The 21,571-nt window shown below is 40.8% G+C and overlaps 1 protein-coding gene across 8 annotated transcripts in view; it reads right to left on the bottom strand.

Moving 5' to 3' along the window:
* Positions 1-21,571, bottom strand: part of Tcf20 (transcription factor 20) — a 179,657-nt gene that overhangs the window by 7,453 nt on the left and 150,633 nt on the right. For 7 of the 8 annotated variants that reach the window (XM_006520732.3, XM_006520733.1, XM_011245553.3 and 4 more), the window contains exon 3: positions 9,332-9,425. In XM_006520732.3, coding sequence (XP_006520795.1) covers positions 9,332-9,425 — 94 coding nt within the window. Of the gene's footprint in view, positions 1-9,331; positions 9,426-12,777; positions 17,660-21,571 lie in introns of those variants that run through there. The other variant, XM_011245554.3, reaches the window with a different exon arrangement.

The raw sequence follows: 21,571 nt of genomic DNA on the forward strand, positions 1-21,571 counted from the left end.
AACTGCCATGGGGCGCCCACATGATAACTGGAGACCCTATACTCCCTTCCAGGAGCTTTGGCTGTACCTGGATTTCAAGTTATTGAACATTTAAGACCATTTAGATCTGCATCTTAGACACGCAATTGTTTTCCTCATATTCTTTGCTTCTTGGACCACACTGTAGTTCCTAATAGGAAAACATTGACATCCAAAATAATCTATGGTACATTAACATGGCATCAGTCACAAAACAAAACAAACCCTAGTATTTTAAAGTGGTTGATGCTATGGGTAAATAACCATGATACTGTGATACAAAAATCACCCCCAACAACCAGGACATATAAATGTATAAATAAACTTTAATTTTTAAAAAAGGTTTATTATTTATTTATGAGTACACTGTAGCTGTCTTCAGACATACCAGAAGAGGGCATTGGATCCCATTACAGATGGTTGTGAGCTACCATGTGGTTGCTGGGAATTGAACTCAGGACCTGTGGAAGAGCAGTCAGTGCTCTTAACCACTGAGCCGTCTCTCCAGCCCTAAATTTCATTAAAATGTTTTATATTCATTAAAAGAAAAGCCTTAAAAGAATTCTACAAAAATATAGCCGTGACTCTCTTGAAGAAAATAGGTGGTTTCCATTAAAATGTTTTTATTGGGCTAGAGATGGCTCAAAGGTTAAGAGCACTGGCAGCTCTTCTAGACATCCCAAGTTCAATTCCCAACAACCACATGGTAGCTCACAACCATCTGTAATGGGATCCAATGTCCTCTTCTGTTGTGTCTGAAGACATTGTACTCACATATATAAAATAAATAAATTTTTAAAAAAAATTTCTCTGTATGTTTAAAATGACAATAGTCACTGTCAAAGTTAATTTCCAACAGAGTGTTCAGCTAACTCCACAGGACCAATGCAGAACCTCTTTAAAAACTACCTGAGCCGGGCGATGGTGGTGCACGCCTTTAATCCCAGCACTCGGGAGGCAGAGGCAGGTGGATTTCTGAGTTCGAGGCCAGCCTGGTCTACAAAGTGAGTTCCAGGACAGCCAGGGCTATACAGAGAAACCCTGTCTCAAACCCCCCCCCCAAAAAAAATAAATAAAATAAAATAAAATAAAATCCACCTGAAAAGTCAGTACCCTTTCCCCCTCTGTAGAGATAGCTCAGTATTCAAGTTAGAAAGGTAAGCCTGGAATTTCTGCTGTCACTTACATCCCACAGCCTCCAAAGACACAAGATACTAAATTACACAATTCACACTGAATACTTCAGAGGGAAAACCAAGTCCCATGAGGGTGATTTTAATCCCTGGAGGAAAAAAAATGATATATTCCAACTTTTAACATGGTGACAGCATTCCTGATGGCAGCAAGAATATGTGTGCCTCCAAGAAGTCCAGCTTTACTGCACAAAGGTGGTAGTGTGTGGAGCAGGGCAGATAAATCTAATTAATGAGTTCACTTTGTACATCACAACTCTGACAGACCGACAGCCAGGTTACCAACGCAGGACATGGTGGCAGAATGTTAATAAATATTGATCACACATTCTCAGAGAGCTCTCAGGCACTTACCTTAGTAAGTTTACTATTTAACCAGTTTAAATGAAATCCAGATTAGCAGCCTATATAGCCACAGATTTTAAGTGTAATTGTATATAAGAAGCCGAGGAACACATAAATGAAAACTTCTCAGACCCTCAGGATCCTAAACAAATCAGCTGAGATAGTGGTAGAATTTGACTCACTAGTATTATCTGCCTCTGGAGTCTCAGATCATCTCATCTACAGGGTAGACTATCAGCTTTCTTAGATCAAGGCCCAAGAACTCACCAGTTGTCACTAACTTCTAGGCCCCTCCTCCAGCATGAAACAAGCATAGCAGTAAATAAAATGCATTAATTTAAAACCTACCAGCACATAGCATGACCAAGACTCCTGCAGCTCCAATCTGCCAGTGAGATTAACAGCAGGAGACAGACAACTGGAACTCATGGAAGCACTCTCTGCTCACCTGAGCTCCAGCAGCTCTGTACCACCAGTCTCTAGGCCCAGTCAAACATGGCCCTGTGAAGCTTGGCCACCATAATGCCACAAGGTTTACAAAACCACCAGTTATAGGGACTGTTGCAAAAGACACCATCAGAAAGACACATTTGCTTGTCCTCAGAGACAAAACAGTATGACCAGTTGTGACAGTCCATTAATAAAATGTTTCCTAAAGTTAGAAAATGCTTTTTCTGAGAGAAAAAAAAAGTCACAAATAAAACAATGTGAGTATTATTACTTCTGGAGATGAAATCTCCTAAAAAAGTCTTACAGAATGTGCCCACATCTGTACTTTCAGCAGAACTCAGAAATCCGCCTGCCTCTGCCTCCCGAGTGCTGGGATTAAAGGCGTGCACCACCACCGCCCGCTCAGGTAGTTTTTAAAGAGGTTCTGCATTGGTCCTGTGGAGTTAGCTGAACACTCTGTTGGAAATTAACTTTGACAGTTACTATTGTACTGTGTATTTCAGCACATTAACAGACAATTCCTCTTTTCTATTCTCATACAAATCGTCGAATCATCAGGAACTGTAATTTCATTTTTAGCATAAGTCAGGACATAGGCAGAAGACTCACAAGCTAGGGGCTACAGGGAGATTCTCTATGGTATCAACCACCCTGGTGATGAGGTAAGGACAGAGAGTACAGAGAATTCCAGGGAAATCCCCACCTGAGGATTCTGGCAGGTGCCTGGTCCCCACATGTCACCCAGTAACAATCACCTGATTTTCTTTTTCTAGGACCTAGAACTACCTTGCAGTTCACATGGCCTAGTCAAAATTCCCACATGAGCTAGAAAAGACTCACAAAGTAGTCCAGTCAACAAAATGGCTTCCAGAAACGATTATCACCTCCATACCAACCCTCGGAGAGAATGCTACTTTCATTACCCTCTAAGCTTGCTTAAAGGCAAGGTTGACTTTGCTAAGTGTTTCTTAACAATCTCTATAAAGCTGAGGTACAACATCCATATAGAACTCAAGTTGAACGAAGATGGTAAATTCAATGATAAAACAGAAGAAACAAGAGAGTGGTCTAACGTGTTCTCTGGATTCTTGAGTACTAGACACAGTCACCAAATCAGTTGTGATCTACCTCATCATGGTAGTAGATGGACACTACAGCACTGTGGCCACTTCTGAACCACCTAAGAGGGGATGACATGCCCTAGAAATGACTGCAGTGCTGAGAGCCCCTCTCAGCACAGGCCAGATCCTTGTGTTTTGTCATGACCTATCCTGGCTCTCCCCCTACTACTCAAACAGCCCGCAGCAGGGAGTGAAATTTCCAGCTGTGTTTCTCTTCTAGGCAAGAATTATTAATGAGCAACACAGCCTTATTCCTTGTCTTAATTGTTGTGGGTTTTGTATTAATACATTAAACATTTTCCGAGAATCAAAACTCATGTCCTATTACTGTATCCTCTACCTGGAGTCAAACTCTACTGTAGTGTAACAAACAACACAAATAACCTAATGACAATGTCAGAAGTGGGACTACATCAGGTGAGGAATGACAGGAGTCACAGAACCTCCAGAAACAAAGATTCTACTTCCATGGAGACATCCCAGCAGAAAGTTTTTTCCTGAGGCATCGAGGGTTCTTTAAAGACCTGGGTGCTGGGTTGGAGAGATAGCTCAGCAGTTAAGAGCACTGACTGCTCTCCCAGAGGTCCTGAGTTCAATTCCCAACAACCACATGGTGGCCCACAACCATCTGTAATGGGATCTGATGCCCCCTTCTGGTGTGTCTGAAGACAGTGACAATGTACACACTTTTATAAAAAAAATAAATAAATCTTTTCTTTTTAAAAAAATCTGGGGAACAAAACACCCATGGAAGGAGTGACAGAAACAAAGTTTGGAGCTGAGACAAAAGGATGGACCATCTAGAGACTGCCATATCCAGGGATCCATCCCATAATCAGCCTCCAAACACTGACACCATTGCATACACTAGCAAGATTTTGCTGAAAGGACCCAGATATAGCTGTCTCTTGTGAGACTATGCTGGGGCCTAGCAAACACAGAAGTGGATGCTCACAGTCAGCTATTGGATGGTTCACAGGCCCCCAATGGAGGAGCTAGAGAAAGTACCCAAGGAGCTAAAGGGATCTGCAACCCTATAGGTGGAACAACATTATGAACTAACCAGTACCCCGGAGCTCTTGACTCTAGCTGCATATGTATCAAAAGATGACCTAGTCGGCCATCACTGGAAAGAGAGGCCCATTGGACTTGCAAACTTTATATGCCCCACTACAGGGGAATAGTGGGGCCAAAAAGTGGAAGTGGATGGGTAGGGGAGTGGGGGGAAGGGTATGGGGGACTTTTGGGATAGCATTGGAAATGTAAATGAGGAAAATACCTAATAAAAAATATTTTTAAAAAATCTGGGTGCTGGCAGCAAGGCAAAGATGAAAATGTTATACTCTTTTTTACTCCACCATTAGATTAGAGCCTCTTCAATCCAGAGACTGATCTTGATTATGAATTAAATAACCAGTCAGTCAAGTCAGGTATAGTGGTATACACCTTAAATGCACGTGGAAGCATAGGTAGGTGAATCTCTGAGTTCAAGGCCAGTTTTGTTCTACAAAGCTATCCAGGACAGTCAGAGCTACAAAGAGAAACTCTGTCTCAAAAACACTAAACCAAAGTAACCAACCAAACAAACAAACAAACAAACAAACAAAAATCAGTCAGTGAACATGCCTTCCTTAAATATAAGACATATTACACAGAATAGAACTCTTGAGACCATGGAATAAGCACAAAATCTATCCCTGCAGAGCAGTGGACTCTAGGTCTTTGTAACTTGGATCATCAAAAAGCCTGAATTGTCTGCGGCTTGTAAAGCTGCATCTTCGATACCATCTCTGCACTCCTGAACTGCAGAGCCAGAGCAGGAGTCATACCGTACCTACACACAAGCCCTCTCTTGCTGGAAACTTGCCTAGGTTTGTTAAATAGACATTATCGGATTAATGGGGGTAGGGATGGGGCTGAGGTGTTTGGGTTGGCACATGACAAGTCTGGAACAGAAAGTTAACAGGCATCATTTTTACTTACCCTCAACGAAGGAGGTCTTGCTTTTGAAGAGGTAGTCTGGCAAGCTTCCATTAGAAGAAAGGTGTTCCCAGTGCCCTTCCTAAGAATCTAACCATACTGCCTGAGCTTCATTAAGGTAGCTCTTAGTCTTATCTGTCATGAGTCATACACAGCTATTTGACTTTAAATTTAAAATTTTTAATTTCCAACAGGTAGTTTGGGTGCACACTTTTAATCCCAGCATTCAGGAGGTACAGACAGGTGGATCCCTGAGTTTGAGGCAGCCTGGTCTACAGAGCAAGTTCCAGGACAGCCAGGGCTACACAGAGAATCCCTGTCTTGAAAACACACATATGAACACTCCCACTATCTATATTTCAAGTACTCAACAGTCATATATGTCTGCAGATACCACCACGGACTAGAAAAGTGTACAGTTATTGTGTACCATTACTGAGGAATGTTCTAGTGAGCAGTGTGCTTTACACCTGAGAAACTGTACCAGAAAGTAGACTGGGAGCCAGGAGCAGCATCGACAGGGCCTTGCTGTTGGGAACCTGGCTATTTACACAGCTGATACTTGAGGATACAAATGGAGTATGGCTGGAGTCAAAGTGGTTACCTATCTAGGTATGCAAGCTTCTGTTTCTGAACACAGTGTCTATATGGGAGACCATTGCTTACCCAGCCACTGACTAAGATAGTCAATTATTGTACAATACCCCATTCAAAACAACACCCCCCCCAACTTGACACTTGGGAATCCCCATTTAAGAGAAGCTTCAAATGAAGGAAACCAGATGTTCTGATGTAACTACAGCAGCAAAGAAAAGCAACTGCTTCACTCAATAAGATTTAACTGCCCAAGCTCAAGCCAGGGCAAACACTTCAGACAGCATGAAAACTTGTCAACAGGGAGAATGAGGCCAAATAGGGAAGTGCATGCCTACAATCTCAGCACTTGGGAGGCAGAGAAGGGGAGGATCAACTCAAGGCTATCCTTGGTGACAGTAGATCTGAGGCACAGATGGTTACATGAGAACCTATCCCGCCCCCTCCCCCCAAAAAAAAGAGAAGAAAGAGGGAAAGGGGTCCAGGGAAGAGAGGGAGGGGGATGGAGGGAGGAGGGAGAGGAAGAGACAGACAGAGGGAGGGAGGGGAGAGGGGGAGTGCGAGAACGAATGAATGAGAGAAAATGTATATAAACGGGAAAATGACAGTCCAGATTCCAAATCCCTTGAAACGGTGCTTCAAGACTCGCTACATACACCTTTTTCAATCCTCTGTACCACTCTTGTTCTTTTAGTACCTCTACAAGAAACTTAGAGAGAAGACAGTAGGTCAGGAAGGGCATGGAGAATGTTACTGAACACAAACAAGTCACCCAGGAAGAGGGAACCTAAGTTGAGAGATTAATGCAGAACACTGGCCTCTAGGTGTGTCTGTGCAGGCATATTCTTGACTAAAGGCTTGGGAGGACCTTTTTTTTTAAGCAAGCTAAGGAGCAGAACAGATGGCTCGGTGCTTAGGAGCACTGGTTGTGGCTCCCAGCACACATATGGTGGCTTACACCCATCTATAACTCCAGTTCCAGGGGATCCAATATCCACGTCTGACCTCTGAGGACACCAGATATATACGTGGTGTGCAGACATGCATGTAGGTTAAACACTCATAGGTTAAATAGGAGAGGGAGGCCCAAGGGGGGGGCGGGGGGGGGGGAGGAATCTGAGCAAGCTATTAAAATTAAACCAGTAAGCAGCATTCCTCTGTGATCGGTGCTTCAGTTCCTGCCTCTAGTTTCCTGATCTTAGCAATGGCCCATGATTTAAAACTTATGAAATGAAGCAAAGCCTTTCCTTTCCTTTCCTCCCCTAGGTTGTTTATTACAGCAACAGAGAAACTAATCAGGATGCAGAGCCTGTAATTCCACTGTTGGGGGTGGGGGGAAACAAAGACCAGAAGATCAGTCGGGCTTGCTACAGGCAGCCCAGCTCAAAACAAAATGGTAAGCTCTAAGTTCTGTGAGACCATCTCAAGGGAATGAGGTGGAGTGTGATAAAGCAGGGCAACCTGCCACCCTAGTCTACCACATGCATCGAAACGTCCCTTAAAACAAACAGGCTCCAATCCAGCGTTTTCATGTCACATGCACTCGAGAATTCCTTCCCCTCCCTGCTAAACCACTTTTTCTTTCAATTTTGAATTACATCCATGCCCTCATCCAGACACATGCACATGCGCACACGCACATGCACACGTATTATATAAATTAGAATCTAAGATCTACATGAAAGAAAATGTATAGTATTTGTTTTAACTGGGTTACTTTGCTCAATATATACAACTTACTATATATCAGTGTTTACCAATTCATCTACAGATTTAGCAAAATCCCTAACAAAATTGAAATAGTCTTCTTTTTGCAGAAATGGGTACATTGACTTTGAATTTCATATGGAACAAAGAGGTATCCACTATAGTCAAAACAATCCTGGGGGGAAGGTACAATTTTTCCAAATCTCTTGTTCCTAATCTGGTGTGTGTGTGTGTGTGTGTGTTTGTGTGTGTGTGTGTGTGTGTGTGTGTGTGTGTGTGTGTGTGTGTCTGTGTACTTGGAGAATGAACCCAGGACAGTGTGTGTGTGTATGTGTGTGTGTGTGTGTGTGTGTGTGTGTGTGTGTGTCTGTGTACTTGGAGAATGAACCCAGGACATTACACATACTAAAGTAAGCAATTTCAAAACCTACTGCAAAGCTATAGTAATCCTGACAGTAGAATACTGGATGGGGCCAGAAAGCCCCAGGCATAGTGGTCAGCTGATTTGCAACAAAGTGTCAGAATCATTGAATGATGGAAGAATCATCTAGGACAACTGCATAGTTGCTCACAAAAGAACAGCCCTGAGTTGCTACTCCACATAGTCAAAGACTAAAAATAAAATATCTAAAACTATAAAACTCTTAGGAAAAAAAGACATCAAAACCCCACATTGGATTAGGTGTTTATTGCTTAAAGAGGACATCAAAAGAAAAAAGACAAATTAGGTTTCATCAAAAGCAAACTTTTCCTGCAGCTATAGCTCAGCTGGTAGAGTACTTGTCTAGCATGTACAACATCATGGGTCCTATCTTCAGTATTATGTACATTAGGCACGGTGGTGTACACCTGTAATCACAGCACTAGGGAAGTAGAGACTGGAGGTGTAAGAGGTCAATATCATTCTTGACTGGAAGTTGAAAGCCACTTGGGCTGAATGAGACCCTGTCTCAAAAAAAACACCACCTTCAGAAAAGTAAGAAAGTTCAAAGAATGGAAGAAATATTTGTAATCCATGTGGACAAAATAAGTAAAACAACAATTTAACAGTGGGCAGAGAACTGGAATGAACACTTCTCCATAGAAGTTGTACAAATGACCAATAAGCACATAGAAAGATGTTCAACATCATTAAAGAAGAACAAAACCAAACTACAACAATATAGCATCTCACACTCGCTGGGATGTCTACAGTGATAATAAAGACTTGTAAGTATGTTTGGTAAGGATACTGAAAAATTGGAATCCTAATACATTGTTAGTGGGAATGCAAAATGTGTATATATTTTGGAAAACTATATGGCTATTCCTCTAAAGGTTAAGCATTATCATATGTAACTGTTCTACGGTAACATAATTCATAGACGTGAAACAAACCCCACAGCCATCAACTGATGAAAGGTGAGTCTAACCAGCCCATCCTATATAACAGATAGTTTGGCAGGGAAAATGAATGAAGTACTAACTAACATATGCTGCTATGGATGAACCTTAGAAATAGTGTAACTGAAAATCCCGGCCACAAAATGTTCCATTTATATGAAATGTCTGAATTAGAAACATCTATTGAAAGTGAATCTCTAATTGCCAACAGCTGGAGTGAGGGGAAGGAAGGTGTTAATATTTCACAAGTGATGAAAACCTAAATGTTAAATATTTTGGAGTAATGGCTACTCAACTCCACAAACACATAGAAACCACTGAATTGTATGTACACTTAAGTAGGTAACTCATAAATGAACTAGATGAACAAAACAGGTATTTTTAAACTTGCTCTGTCATTGTAGCCTCCTCTCTACATTTTAGAACTTACAAATAGGAGAAAAATAAGGGAGACAATAAAAATATACAGAAGGGGAGATAATGAATTTGTATCTTCTAGCTCTCTAGATCCTCTCAAAAAGGGTGTGTGGTCCAACTTACCTGCGTCAATGGCACATGGGTAATGGTATCGGAAGGAGCAGCCTTTGTTGTAGCAGCCCAAAGTAGCGCCAGCCTCCTGGCAGTGGGAGCATTTCTGAAAGGAAAATAAGGCATGTTAGTAACTCTAGACCAGCCCTTTTCTTGCAGGCCTTCCCTACCTCATTAGTTCGGTCTCAGCATGGCCTTTGTGGTTGGAGGGATCTGTGGTGGTAGGCTAGGTTGGTAGGTCTCTACCACTTGCTGACCACACAATGGAAGAGATATAGCACTGTTCTAGGCTAGGCCTTATGGATGAACTCACATCAAGCAGAACACACTAGGGCAAGCCACACTCTACAGTATGTGGCAGACACACCAGTGAGTGTGCTACCCCAAACCTGCCTATTTACCCACTCCCTGCTCTACTGAAATTTCTTTCTGCTATCATGTGTTGTCTGTAGACCCTGCTTCTATTTCTGCCACAGAAATCTTGTGTAGGAGGAGAGTGAAGGTATATATATACACAACACATATAGAAACTTTTTACAATTAAAAGTGGGACTTGGTTTCTAGTTTTTATATTTATAAGATTTTATTTTTAATTTTGATCTACTTATCCTAAATGCCCAATACAAGTATATTTCTTTACAGAAAATATGAGTTCCTGTATGTAAATGCTATTTTTGTACATGAATCCTATTTTAAATGTACTAGGAAATCTGCCATGAATTTCTGGCTAAGTGAGACACTATTCTCTGATTGCAGTGTTCCTCCTTATATGGTCATCTCTGTTGTCACCTTGTTGTGGCTATTGAGAGTACTCATACTGTCTATACTATCAACATTACCAAAACACAACCACATGAGGCCCTACTAAGGAAGGATGCAGATTATTCAACTTTCCTGGGTGTGGTCATGACCCACCAGGAAGGCTAACCAGAAGACACAGGTATTTGTTCCTGCTTCTATGAAAAATAAAATATGTGTGGTTCTTAAACCCTTAATTCTGAGCTGGCTAAGCTCCCAGAACACTGGCAACTGTGGAGCCTAAATGTTCACCATGATGAAATAGCTAAGAATATGGATTAATGCATTCACCTGATAAGACCTGCACATGTCCACTGTAAATAGGTAAAGTATCAGAGGGGCAGGACCTAGCATTAGGTCACAGGTAATAATGTCTCTTGGAGAAAAATACCTCCCTCTCAGAAGACCAAGAACCTTGTGGGGTAAATAATCAGTAAATGTTTACTTGCACCTATGAGAAGAAAGCAAAGATCATTTAGCCTGGAGTAAACCAAAGGCAGTTAAGAACACTTGTGGAATCTCCAGGTTTTCTACATCTATACCTCCTTCAGGAAAAAAGGCCCCATCACCAAACCAAAGAAACAGAAGACAGCCAATCTATCAGTGGCCGACTGTCAACTGTTCCTACTAATCTACTTTTCTTATACAAGGTACCCAAGCAATCATTTATCCAGAGGGTTTGAGTTTCAGGCCCTCTCCATCTTGGAGGATGACTCTCAGTTCATGATAGTCAATAAAAATGGATGCACCAAGAACTCTTGAAAGTCTACAAGCAAAGGTGCTTCTGCAACATGGGCAGCATTCTAGAGGAAGAGGCAGAGGCAGGCAAATCTCTGAATTTCAAATCAGCCTGACATTTCAGTTCATTGGTCTACACAGTGAGTTCCAGAACAGAGCAGGGCTACTACCCTGTCTCAAAACAAAACCAACCAACCAACCAACCAACCAAGCAGAAAACCAGATCATCTTGCTCAGCCTCTCTTGACTACAGCAGAGTGGGAAGATGAGAGACTTAGACTTATTGTGACACTCTTGAGTACTAACCCAACCAATCCAAGAATTGCATATCCAGACTTTTACAGGACAACAGAGACAGGCAATATGCATAAGCGCATGCTCATGTCCCCACCCCCTCTTTTCAACTAATCTTAAAACTTATAGTCAACATTCCATAATTGATACAGGACGAGACTATTATCTGACGTGGTATTGGGCAAGGAAGAATTAAGTACACAGACTCTACAATCTTACTATGTCTGACCTACCAATTTCCTAACCTTTATTGAATCCACACTTAAGGACAGTACAAACAGTGCTCACCTCACAGAAATGGTCAGTACTGTATGCATCAATCCAAACTTAAAATAGTGGCTGGCTCAGAACCGCTATTATGTTACCCAAGATCACTACAGGCCAATGACACTCTACACATGTCCTACAGATCAAAAAGTTAACAATCACCCATAAAGTGGCCTTGTTATCACTCATTTACAGATGAGAACAGAGAAAACAAGGGACTGGAACATGGATATCTGTTCCCTTCCTATTTAAACACCAGTTGCTTTGTCCTTTGTAGGAGCTCTGAAAGCAACCTGCCTCTTTCAACTAAAGTGATGATATGGAGCTGGAGAGATGGATCAGTGGTCAAGAACAGCTGATATTCTTCCAGAAGACCCAAGTTTTGTTTCCAGCACCCACAGCCGCTTTCTAACACCAGAGTTCCAGGGGATGTAATTAATGACTTCCTGAGGCACCAGGCACTAATGTGGTACACACAAGCATGTAGCCAAAATATTCATACAGACAAAATTTTTAAAAGTGCAATAAAACTGACTACATTGCACCTAAAAAACAGATCCTGCAGGGATTATAAGGATTATAAGTATGCTTCACACAACTATAGTGTGGAGACCAGAAACAGCACGAAGAGCTAAACAGGAAGGGCAAATCCTCACTCTAAGTCATTGTAATACACAATGCAGATTCAGAACCATTAGTTAACTCCTTAACTTAAAACACAGACCCATGAATTTAAAGGACTGGCTAGAATTTATGTTTTCTGAGAGTTATTTAGTGTTTTCTCTACTAGACTTCTGTATACCCTATACAGCAAACTAAAGATTATGGGTGTGAAAGCAGAACTGAGGCCTCCAATGATGTTCATCTGAATTCCCAGTGTCAGTGATTTTTAATGCTTTTGTAGAGAAGTAAGTCTCAAGGCGGGGACAGTGCACTAATCATCTGGGTATGGATCTATTTTCAACACATTGATAAAACAAAGATCCTCTCAGAGTGGGGCCGAGATGTAGGCTTCAGAGAGATGTAGAAATGGGAGCAGGCTCATGTGAGATGGAAGAAAGGGCCTCAAGCCAAAGAATGCAGGTAGTTATAGCTCAAAAAAGGTGAGCAAAAATCGTCTCTACGCTTCCAGAAAGAGGGCAGAGCACAGATAACAACCAAATTCCACCAAGTGGGGCTCACATTGGACTTGTAACCTAAAAACTGTAAGAGAAACCCTGTCTCAAAAAAACAAACAAACAAAAAAACAAAAACCTGTAATGCAACAGGCATGTGTATGTCATGGCAAGGAAATCATGGCAAGGCATTACTGAGCAGCTCACAGTGACACAGAAGTGACTGCTCATTTTTCTCTTACATTCTTTAATGTAACAAATTTCTCCCTCATGGGAAACAATACAATTTCATTGCCTTTTCATCAAGTCAGCTTTGCTATCTCAAGGTCCCCAAAGGTGGCACAGTGAGTCTGTTCATTTTTTTTTCCTTTTTTCTAGGTGAAGAAGCAGAAACTAAAGCAAAGAACACAGACCTATAGCTTTTCCTACTAACCACAAATTCTACACTCCTCACCCTGTCATGCTTCTCTTAGTTCCGTTCATTCATTTAACCATCCAACAGTTTACAAGAACTAATGCCTTTTTTTTTTTTTTTTTTTTTTTTTTTTTTTTTTTTTTTTGGAGACAGGGGTTTCTCTGTGTAGCTCTGGCTGTCCTGGAACTCACTCTGTAGACCAGGCTGGCCTCGAACTCAGAAATCCACCTGTCTCTGCCTCCCAAGTGCTGGGATTAAAGGCGTGCGCCACCACTGTCTGGCTAATTAAACTAATGCTTTTAATCCCAGTACTCACGAGGCAGCTTGGTGGAGCTCTGTGTTCCAGGCCAGCCTGGTCTACTTAACAAAACAAAACAATCAAACAAGAGAAATTCTAAACAATCAATCAATCAATCAATGTGCCTCCCATGTGCCAATTGACAAAGACAAAATATAAAAACCAATTTCTATAAATTCTCCATGTGTCTGCTCTACACCCTAACCTGTACTTTAGCCAGTATAACTTCCAATTAGATTTTTACTCGTTTTCCCTGAAGAAAAACTTTCCCTTCACTTTTCCCACACTGTAATTATATCACACTAAGCCCCACCATAGCAAGTGTCCTTGACTGAGGAAGAGTGAGCAGGCAGAGCAGTGGCAGTACCCAGACTGAACAGGCTCAGTGCAAGCTACATTATGACTTTAAATCTTGACACATTTTAACTTTTTTGAGATAGGGTCTCATATAGCTCAGACTAGCCTTGAATTTAATTTCCTTCCTTTCCTTTTTTTAAAGCCTTGACATGGCCTGTGCACTTGCTATGTAGGCTAGACTGATCTCAAATTTATAAAGGTCCACATGCCTCCTATAGATACTAAGATTATAGGTATGTTGGCATCACACTAAGATGCTTTTTTTCAAATAGATAACATCTTAAACTGACAATGGAAGAGAAATTTTCATTTAATTTCTTTTAATAGAAAAAAGAGTAAAAATTAAGCAACTCTAACAAAAACAAAAAAACAAAACATAAAATCCTTATATTTCTAGACACCAGAAACTTGTCAATAAATTACAAGATGTCTTAGTTTCTGGGCATATTTTAAAAAACATTCATGCAGCCTAGCCTTTCACAAGTGTCTAGAAGCAGTGTTTGGTGACTTGAAGTGGCAAACTACAGTGGCTAAATCAACTAGGAGCCATCAAATCCTCATCTGAGGGAGGCTGCAAAGGAAGAATACTGTATAACTCTTCACGCCCACAACAACATTTCCCTCTGCGAGCTAACAGTGACCTGAATAAGCTGCCTAAGAACATCGCTGAGCAGCCTCGAGCACTGCAGCAGTTGGGCAGTGCTTCGATACCGATCAATTCTGAGCAAGCCTTGTCAGCCTGTATCCTAGCTTTCAGCACTGCATTCTTTTGTTCATGCCTACAGTACTTACTCTAGCACCCCTGGACCAGGCACACTGAAAACACAGGCTGATGGAAAGAATACAAGGAATACACATTAGAGCCTTAAAGAAAACTAATGAAGTTGACTTTTTCAATATTCATTAAAAAGCTGATGCTTGGGGAAATGTAGGAAAAGTATTCATCTTTGGCTACCAGCAAGATGTTTATTCTCTCTTAATTATACCTCCTATATCTAGGGCAGAAACATCTGTGAAGCTCACTATGTACTCCTGCTACATGACTGCAATATGGTCTCTAGCCAAGGCATTACACTACCCTTTATGGCCATGGGATGCAACTTTTTATCCCATTAACTTACTTTCCAGAGGCTTTAAAGTGTTGGCCACGACAGAGTAGGCTTTAGTCTTTTCCTGGAGCAAGATTATCTCCTGAGGTTTCTCTATCAAAGTTCTTATCTGAGAGCACAACGTATGTTGTCTTGGAGGATGGCACTCATGCCAGCCCTAGAACCATACCCTGAGGGCTGGAGAGATGGCCCAGCAGTTAAGAGCACCCATCGGTCTTCTAAAGGTCCTGAGTTCAATTCCCAGCAACCACACGGTGGCTCACAACCATCTGTAATGAGATCTGACTGTGACAGTGTACTCACATTATAAATTAAATAAAATCTTTTTTAAGAAGCAGCAGCAGCATAGCCCAAGTGTCCCTCACATCCAACTCAGAGCGCCGAGGCAGGCCACAGTACTTGATCTTCAGGCCCATTTGTTTGACGCTCTGATAGGTGCACAGATGTACTAGTATTACTCAAGGCCCACAGCTGTTCTGCAAGTGTCAATTTCAAAACCTGAATTCATTAAATCCGGGCCTCAAAAGTACAAGAAGTCAGCTAGCAGTCACGTTAGCAGCACTCACTGGTTAAAACCCACTTTTGTACTTAACACAAAGTCTCCAGGTTTGATTGACACTTTAGACTAAACATGGTTGGTCTAATTTGACTATTATCCTGATCCAAAACAGCACAGGTCTTGTGAACAAAAGACTGAGGGTCAAAAAGCCATCCTATCAACCCTACTCTTGTAAAATGGGGACACTTGCTTTACTTTCCTCGCAAATGTGTAAAATCACTGTAAAAGAATCTTACAAACAACAAAAAATGTAATTATTTGATTTATAAAAAACATAAAAGATCTTTGTACATGTGTTACATTCTTGGCATCTACTAATGTCAAAACTTGGGTACAGTAAATATCTAATAGTCTATTAAATTAAGGCAGATTAAACCCCTGGCTACTATTTACTTTCACTGGACTTCCACTCTCAGGTCTTCCATGGTTGAGCAATACTCTTTTTTTAAAAAGTCTCTTGTTTGAAGATGTTTAAATGGGGACTGAAATACACATGAACACATAAATGAAAGAATTAGCAAGAGTTCAAAACCACTGACAATCTGAGAAGGGCTTACTAAGCCAATCTGAGCAACTACATCACATCCGTCATGGTGGTACACCTGTAAGCCAGAAGGCAGAAGAATTAAGTCTGGCCAGCTGACTTAAAGCAAGACACCTTGTATGAAAAGACAGGTCAGGACAGGACAGGACAGGACAGGACAGGACAGGACAGGACAGGACAGGACAGGACAAGACAAGACAAGACAAGACAAGACAGGAAAAAAAAGAAAAGAGAAAAGAGGGAGGGAGGGAAGGAGGGAGAGGGAAAGGAAAGAAAGAAAGGAAGGGAAGGAAGTTAAGGAACGAAAGAGGAAAGAAATCAAAGGAAGAAAAGGAAAGAAGGAAGGAAAAGAAAAAAAAAAAATCACATATAGCTCAAAGTCCCCAAAGATAGAAACAATCTCTCAATAAAACTGTCCATCCTCACTCCCATAAGACCTCCCATCAAAAAGTAGTTCTAGGACTAGACCGACTTGAAGGAGAGAGCAGGCTCCTCCTACAAGCTGTCCTGTGAATTCCACATGTGGACCACAGCATACATTCATAAAAATAATAAACAAGTGTAAATTTTTTCAAAGTAAAAAAAAAAAAAAAAAAAAAAGAGGGGGGGTCTTCTGGGCAAAGTGGCACATACGAGCAGGCAAGCTCAAGGCCACTAGGATATATAACCAGAAAAGTTGTGCTACTGAAGCTGAAAAGTATTCCCTTGAGAACGCCTTTCAAGCTACATTTAAAAACTGCCCACAGTTAGTATCTCTGGGTAAGGGAGTGGCAGTTGTGGGGTGTAGTTGGCTCCAGAAATAATGCAAAAAAAGAAGAAAAAAAAAAAAAAAAAGCAAAATGTGGGATCAAAATCCCAGTGTAAGTGTCAGCCTCTCTTAATGATGTTCCTGGCCTCCACCACTCTGGGCCAAGAGGAGAGCATTCTTATTGCCTGTGTCCATAGGTATGGCCTACCTTCAGTTTACAATGAAATCAGAATTTTTTCAATCAAGTTTGAAGGCTTTTTTCCTTCATCTTTACAAAATTTCTGTGTTTCACCTGCCAGGATAGCAGAACTTAGTTACAACCTTGATCAGGGAAGAATATATTATAGTACACACAACTTAGACATTAGATTTTATCATTTAGCAAGAAAAAGGGTTAAAAAGACCACACCAATGCTTCTTGTTTGCTCTATTTATCTCTGTCTGTCTGTCTGTCTATTTCATTCATTCATTTATTCATTCTCTGTGTAACCTTGGCTGTCCTGGAACTCACTCTGTAGACCAAGCTGGCTTGCTCATTATCTCTTGGACTTTGAAAGACTGGTGTGTTTGTATGTCTTTAAGTCAGTAACATGGAGATAAATATCCAGCTGAGAAGTGTAAAGAGGATCTTGTTATATAAGGCACTGGTTAAAGGAGAAAAATAAAACAAAAAGCCCTGAACATGCTTATTACAAAGAAGGCCAAAAGCTTGCTTGCTTGCTTTTATTCCCTTCTCTTCCTTCCTTCCTTTCTTTCTTCCTTTCTTTCTTCCTTTCTTTCTTTCTTTCTTTCTTTCTTTCTTTTCTTTCCTTCCTTTCCTTCCTTTCCTTTCCTTCCTTTCCTTCTTTCTTTCTCTTTCTTTCTTTCCTTCTTTCTTTCTTTCTTTCTTTCTTTCTTTCTAAAAGGGGGGCCACATAGGGCACTCCTAGGATGCTCTGTATAAAAGCAACAAAAACTAACAGTGGCATTTCTCGTCATTTTCTGTTACTTTCCATTTCAGCAGCAGGAGACCAGGTTGGAGAACAGGGGGGGTAGTTGCTAAACATTTCACGCACAATATCTTTACGTATGCTCAGTCATCTTGCTTCAGTGTGAGCACTACAGATGATGATAAACAAACATGTGGTACTGAGGTGGGTAGCAGTAATTATTCCTAACAAGTTATCCATAAAGAGGAAAGCTCATAATTATCACACATGGGCTGAACTTGATCTGTCATTATAGTAGGCACAGGTACTAGCCACTTGCTGTGGGTTTTAAATGCTCTGCAATTCCCTAACTCCGATTCTCTGTAGTTTTAGTCTTCAGGATCAGCAATAATAATAATAATTTAAGAAGGTAAACAAAGCAATCCAAAGCAATTTCACAAACAAAATTCATCCACTTGCAACAATTTAAGTTAAAATCCATTCCCCATTCCTTCTAGGTATTAAAACATTACTCACAAGGTTTGCTTTAGTCATGTTTCTCTTGCAAAGTACACCCATATTCTTACTGTCAGAACTATGGTTATTATGCGCCAGCAACAGGCTTCAGCAGTGATGGTTCTGTGGGCTGTCCAGCTGCTTGTTTTTAATTGGTTTGTATTTTATCTTACTCACAGGTATATATACTTTGCTAAAATAATTTTCATCAGAGGGTTTCTTTTTCAGTCCAAGAAAAAAAAAAATCACACAACTTGCCTGGAAATGTTTTCTCTTAGCAAGTTTTTTTCCATATTAAGAAAAGGGATTTATGTTAAGAGGTTAGAAAGGAGGGGTTCTAAGTGCTGAGCCTGGACTAGGCTTAAGGAAGTAAATTAGCACCTTTCCTCTGCAAATCTGAGAAAAGGCTGAACCCAGCAGGAGCAGAAACCTGCAGCAGCCCAGTGATGGGGAGGGCAGCACCTTCAGAAGTGTAGAAGTGTGTCTTATAGACAGAGCTTAAAACCTTGAATTCTAAGTTGCATATTTTTATTTTACCAATTGTCAAACAGTATACTAGCTGGATAAAAGAATGGTTACATTTTGTGTTTTGTAAAGCAAGCAGGCCATCTTTAACTGAAATCACACGAGGGAAGTGACTCTTTATAGCACTGCTTCTCTCTAGGGCTCAGACCATCTGTGAAACCAAATACAAAAGAAACTGCTTATCCATTAGCTACCCAAATAAAATCTCTGATTTAACATAGTATCTGCCATAATTAGACACATCTAATAAGATTTCTAACCAGTAAAGATACTACTAAAACACCAATCTCCAAAAATGGTCCTAACCTTCTGCACTAAGAACCTTTATTTTTTACTAACTCTCTGTGCACTTATATTTGCATTTAATTCACAATTTCTTGCTCAGGCCTCTGTCTGTCTCCCAAGCACTCTCATCTACGTAAACTTTCAATTGAATAACTAAGACTTTGTAGATCAAAGTCCTATCAGGCAAAGCTGCTCTATCCAGTAGAAAGGAATTTATTTATGCTTATGGTTTTGGAAATGCATAAAGCTACCAGGAACTTAATCATGGGGGAAATCACCCTAAGGCCTTATTGAAACTTAATCATCTCCTAAAAGTCCACCTTAAATAACTTATATGGAGGGGCTGGTGAGATGGCTCAGTGGGTAAGAGCACCCGACTGCTCTTCCAAAGGTCCAAAGTTCAAATCCCAGCAACCACATGGTGGCTCACAACCATCCGCAACAAGATCTGACTCCCTCTTCTGGAGTGTCTGAAGACAGCTACAGTGTACTCATATATTAATAAAATAAATCTTTAAAAAAAAAAAAATAACTTATATGGAATGGGTTTCTATTATCCTTATATTTCACAGTTGGAATTAAATTTCAACACTGAAATGTTGGGAGACAATCAACCATATGGAAATGGTAGCTTATTTAAGTTACTGTCGGTGAAAACTGCTCACAGATCATAGTTCCCACACTCAAGGTTAACCACTGTCCTAGCCAGGCATTAGGAAAGGTCATATTCTGTGCATTTCAGGTCACTCTGATTCCCACGAGCATTCTTATTCCTGCTAACTTGTACTGGAAGGCAAAGGTTGGTCTAGATCTTCAAGAGCACTATAGTGCTCAGGTCTGAGACCAACTCACCAATACTGAGTTCTCTGAAATGACACCTCATTTTCTCACTTGTAGGTGCCCTGCCCAAAGTAAAAGGTGAGTTACAAAAGGAAACTAAAGATACAACACTGGGAAACTGCTCAGCTCCAAAGGTAATGACTACAAGTTCAATCCACTACACTTCATCCTGATTTAGTTTCTCCCAGGAAGAAGAATCGAGAAGCCAAGGGCTACTTCAACAGGTGAAGAAAATGGAAATTTCCAAGTAACATGACAAGGTAAGAAACTCTAATTAAAATGTTTCTCTCCTACCTCCATTTATTTTCTTTCATTTGTACGTATGCTAGATGCCTGTTTGTCTATACACATATGCACATATTGGGCCAAAGGTCAATATCCAGTGTCTTTTTCTCCATCTACTTCTTTTGGGGGGTGGTGGGGTGGCATCTGATCCCCAGAAAGTGGAGGTACAGATACTTGTGAGCAGTATCTTGTGGGAATCAAATGTGGATCCTCTAGAAAGACAGCCAATACTTTAAGCCACTGAGCCATCTCTCTAGCCCTTATCCAACTTATTTTTTTAATACAAAGTCTTTTGCTGAACCTGGAGCACAATAATTCTGCTAGACTGGTTGGCCAGCAAGTCTCTGACATCAGCCTGTTTCTACCTCCCCAGCATTTGGGATTACAGGCACAATCAGATGTACCTAGCTTTTTTTATGTGACTGCTGAACATCCAAACTCAAGTCCTCATACTATGTTGCATAGCAAGCATTTTACTGAGTTACCCTATTTGTTTTGTTTTAAAAACTGTCCTCACTTGTAGCCCAGGCTATCCTGGAACTAATAATGCAGCTCAGGCTAGCCTGACATCTACCATGTCTTCTGCTTCAGTCTAAGTACTGGGACTATAAGTGTATGCCACCATGCCTAGCTCTCATGTTCAATATTTTAGTGTTTGTCCAATTGAGACAAATCTCATGCATCCAAGAACCTAAAGGGGTAGTTCTTGTATTATTTTTCAGGATAAGAAGTAGGTTAATAGGCTATAAGACATCATTTTCCAAAAAAAAAAAAAAAAAAAAAAATCAATTCCTAGAAGAATGTGTGGATAAAGGCTAATCTGTGGTCTCTAATGTTCTGTAATTACTCACTGCTAACAAATTCCTCTGGTATCTTCAAAGACTGTTGGTAAACCCTAGGGCCTTTGTGTTCACTCCTTCTGGCCCTGGGCAGCAGAATCAATGCTACAATAAGATGGTACCATTGTATGAGTTTTCTTTTATAAATGGGATTAAAAAGAGGGAAAAAAAGTAGAGGATGAGAATAGTTAAACTGTCAAACCTTAAAATATACCAATGAACTAAGAGATCCAAGGAGCCAAGGGCCATACTTGGTACTTACTAATAAGGAAGTACCACAGGGTGTATTTTTCTGGATTTTCTAGAGTTTATCTAGTAAGGCTTGAACCTGGTCTTTAGAATTGAACTGTAATGTCTTGTCCATAACCACCTTAATAGTTCCCTCCCCTTTTTTATAAGAGGTGGGACAATATAGGTCTGGAAGGAAACAATGCCAGAATTACCAAGAAGAATTTGATGAGAAAGGTTTCTGCAGCATGGTTGAAGCCAAGTCCAGCCTTGCCAGGACTTTAAAGCAACTTTACAAGATGCTTATCAACAATCATAGTTCAGGAAGGAAGGAGGAAGGGAGAGAGAAAAGAAGAAGAAAACAAACCACGCCTGCTAATGCAGCATGTTCTTCATTTCTGGGCTCTTAGGTGACCTAAGATGTCTAAGTAATTGCTGAAGACTCTGCTTTTGCCCAAGAAGCAAGTGGGAGAGGAAGGCAGTGTTAAGGAGAAAGCCAGAAGAGGCTGGGCAGGTTAAAAGTGAAGAGCGTGTTCTTGGTGGACCACAAGCTTCTGACAGCCCAGTGGGAGAGCTTCGGAAAG

The sequence above is a fragment of the Mus musculus genome, chromosome 15 (genome assembly GCF_000001635.26).
Source record: "Mus musculus strain C57BL/6J chromosome 15, GRCm38.p6 C57BL/6J".
Classification (NCBI taxonomy): domain Eukaryota; kingdom Metazoa; phylum Chordata; class Mammalia; order Rodentia; family Muridae; genus Mus; species Mus musculus.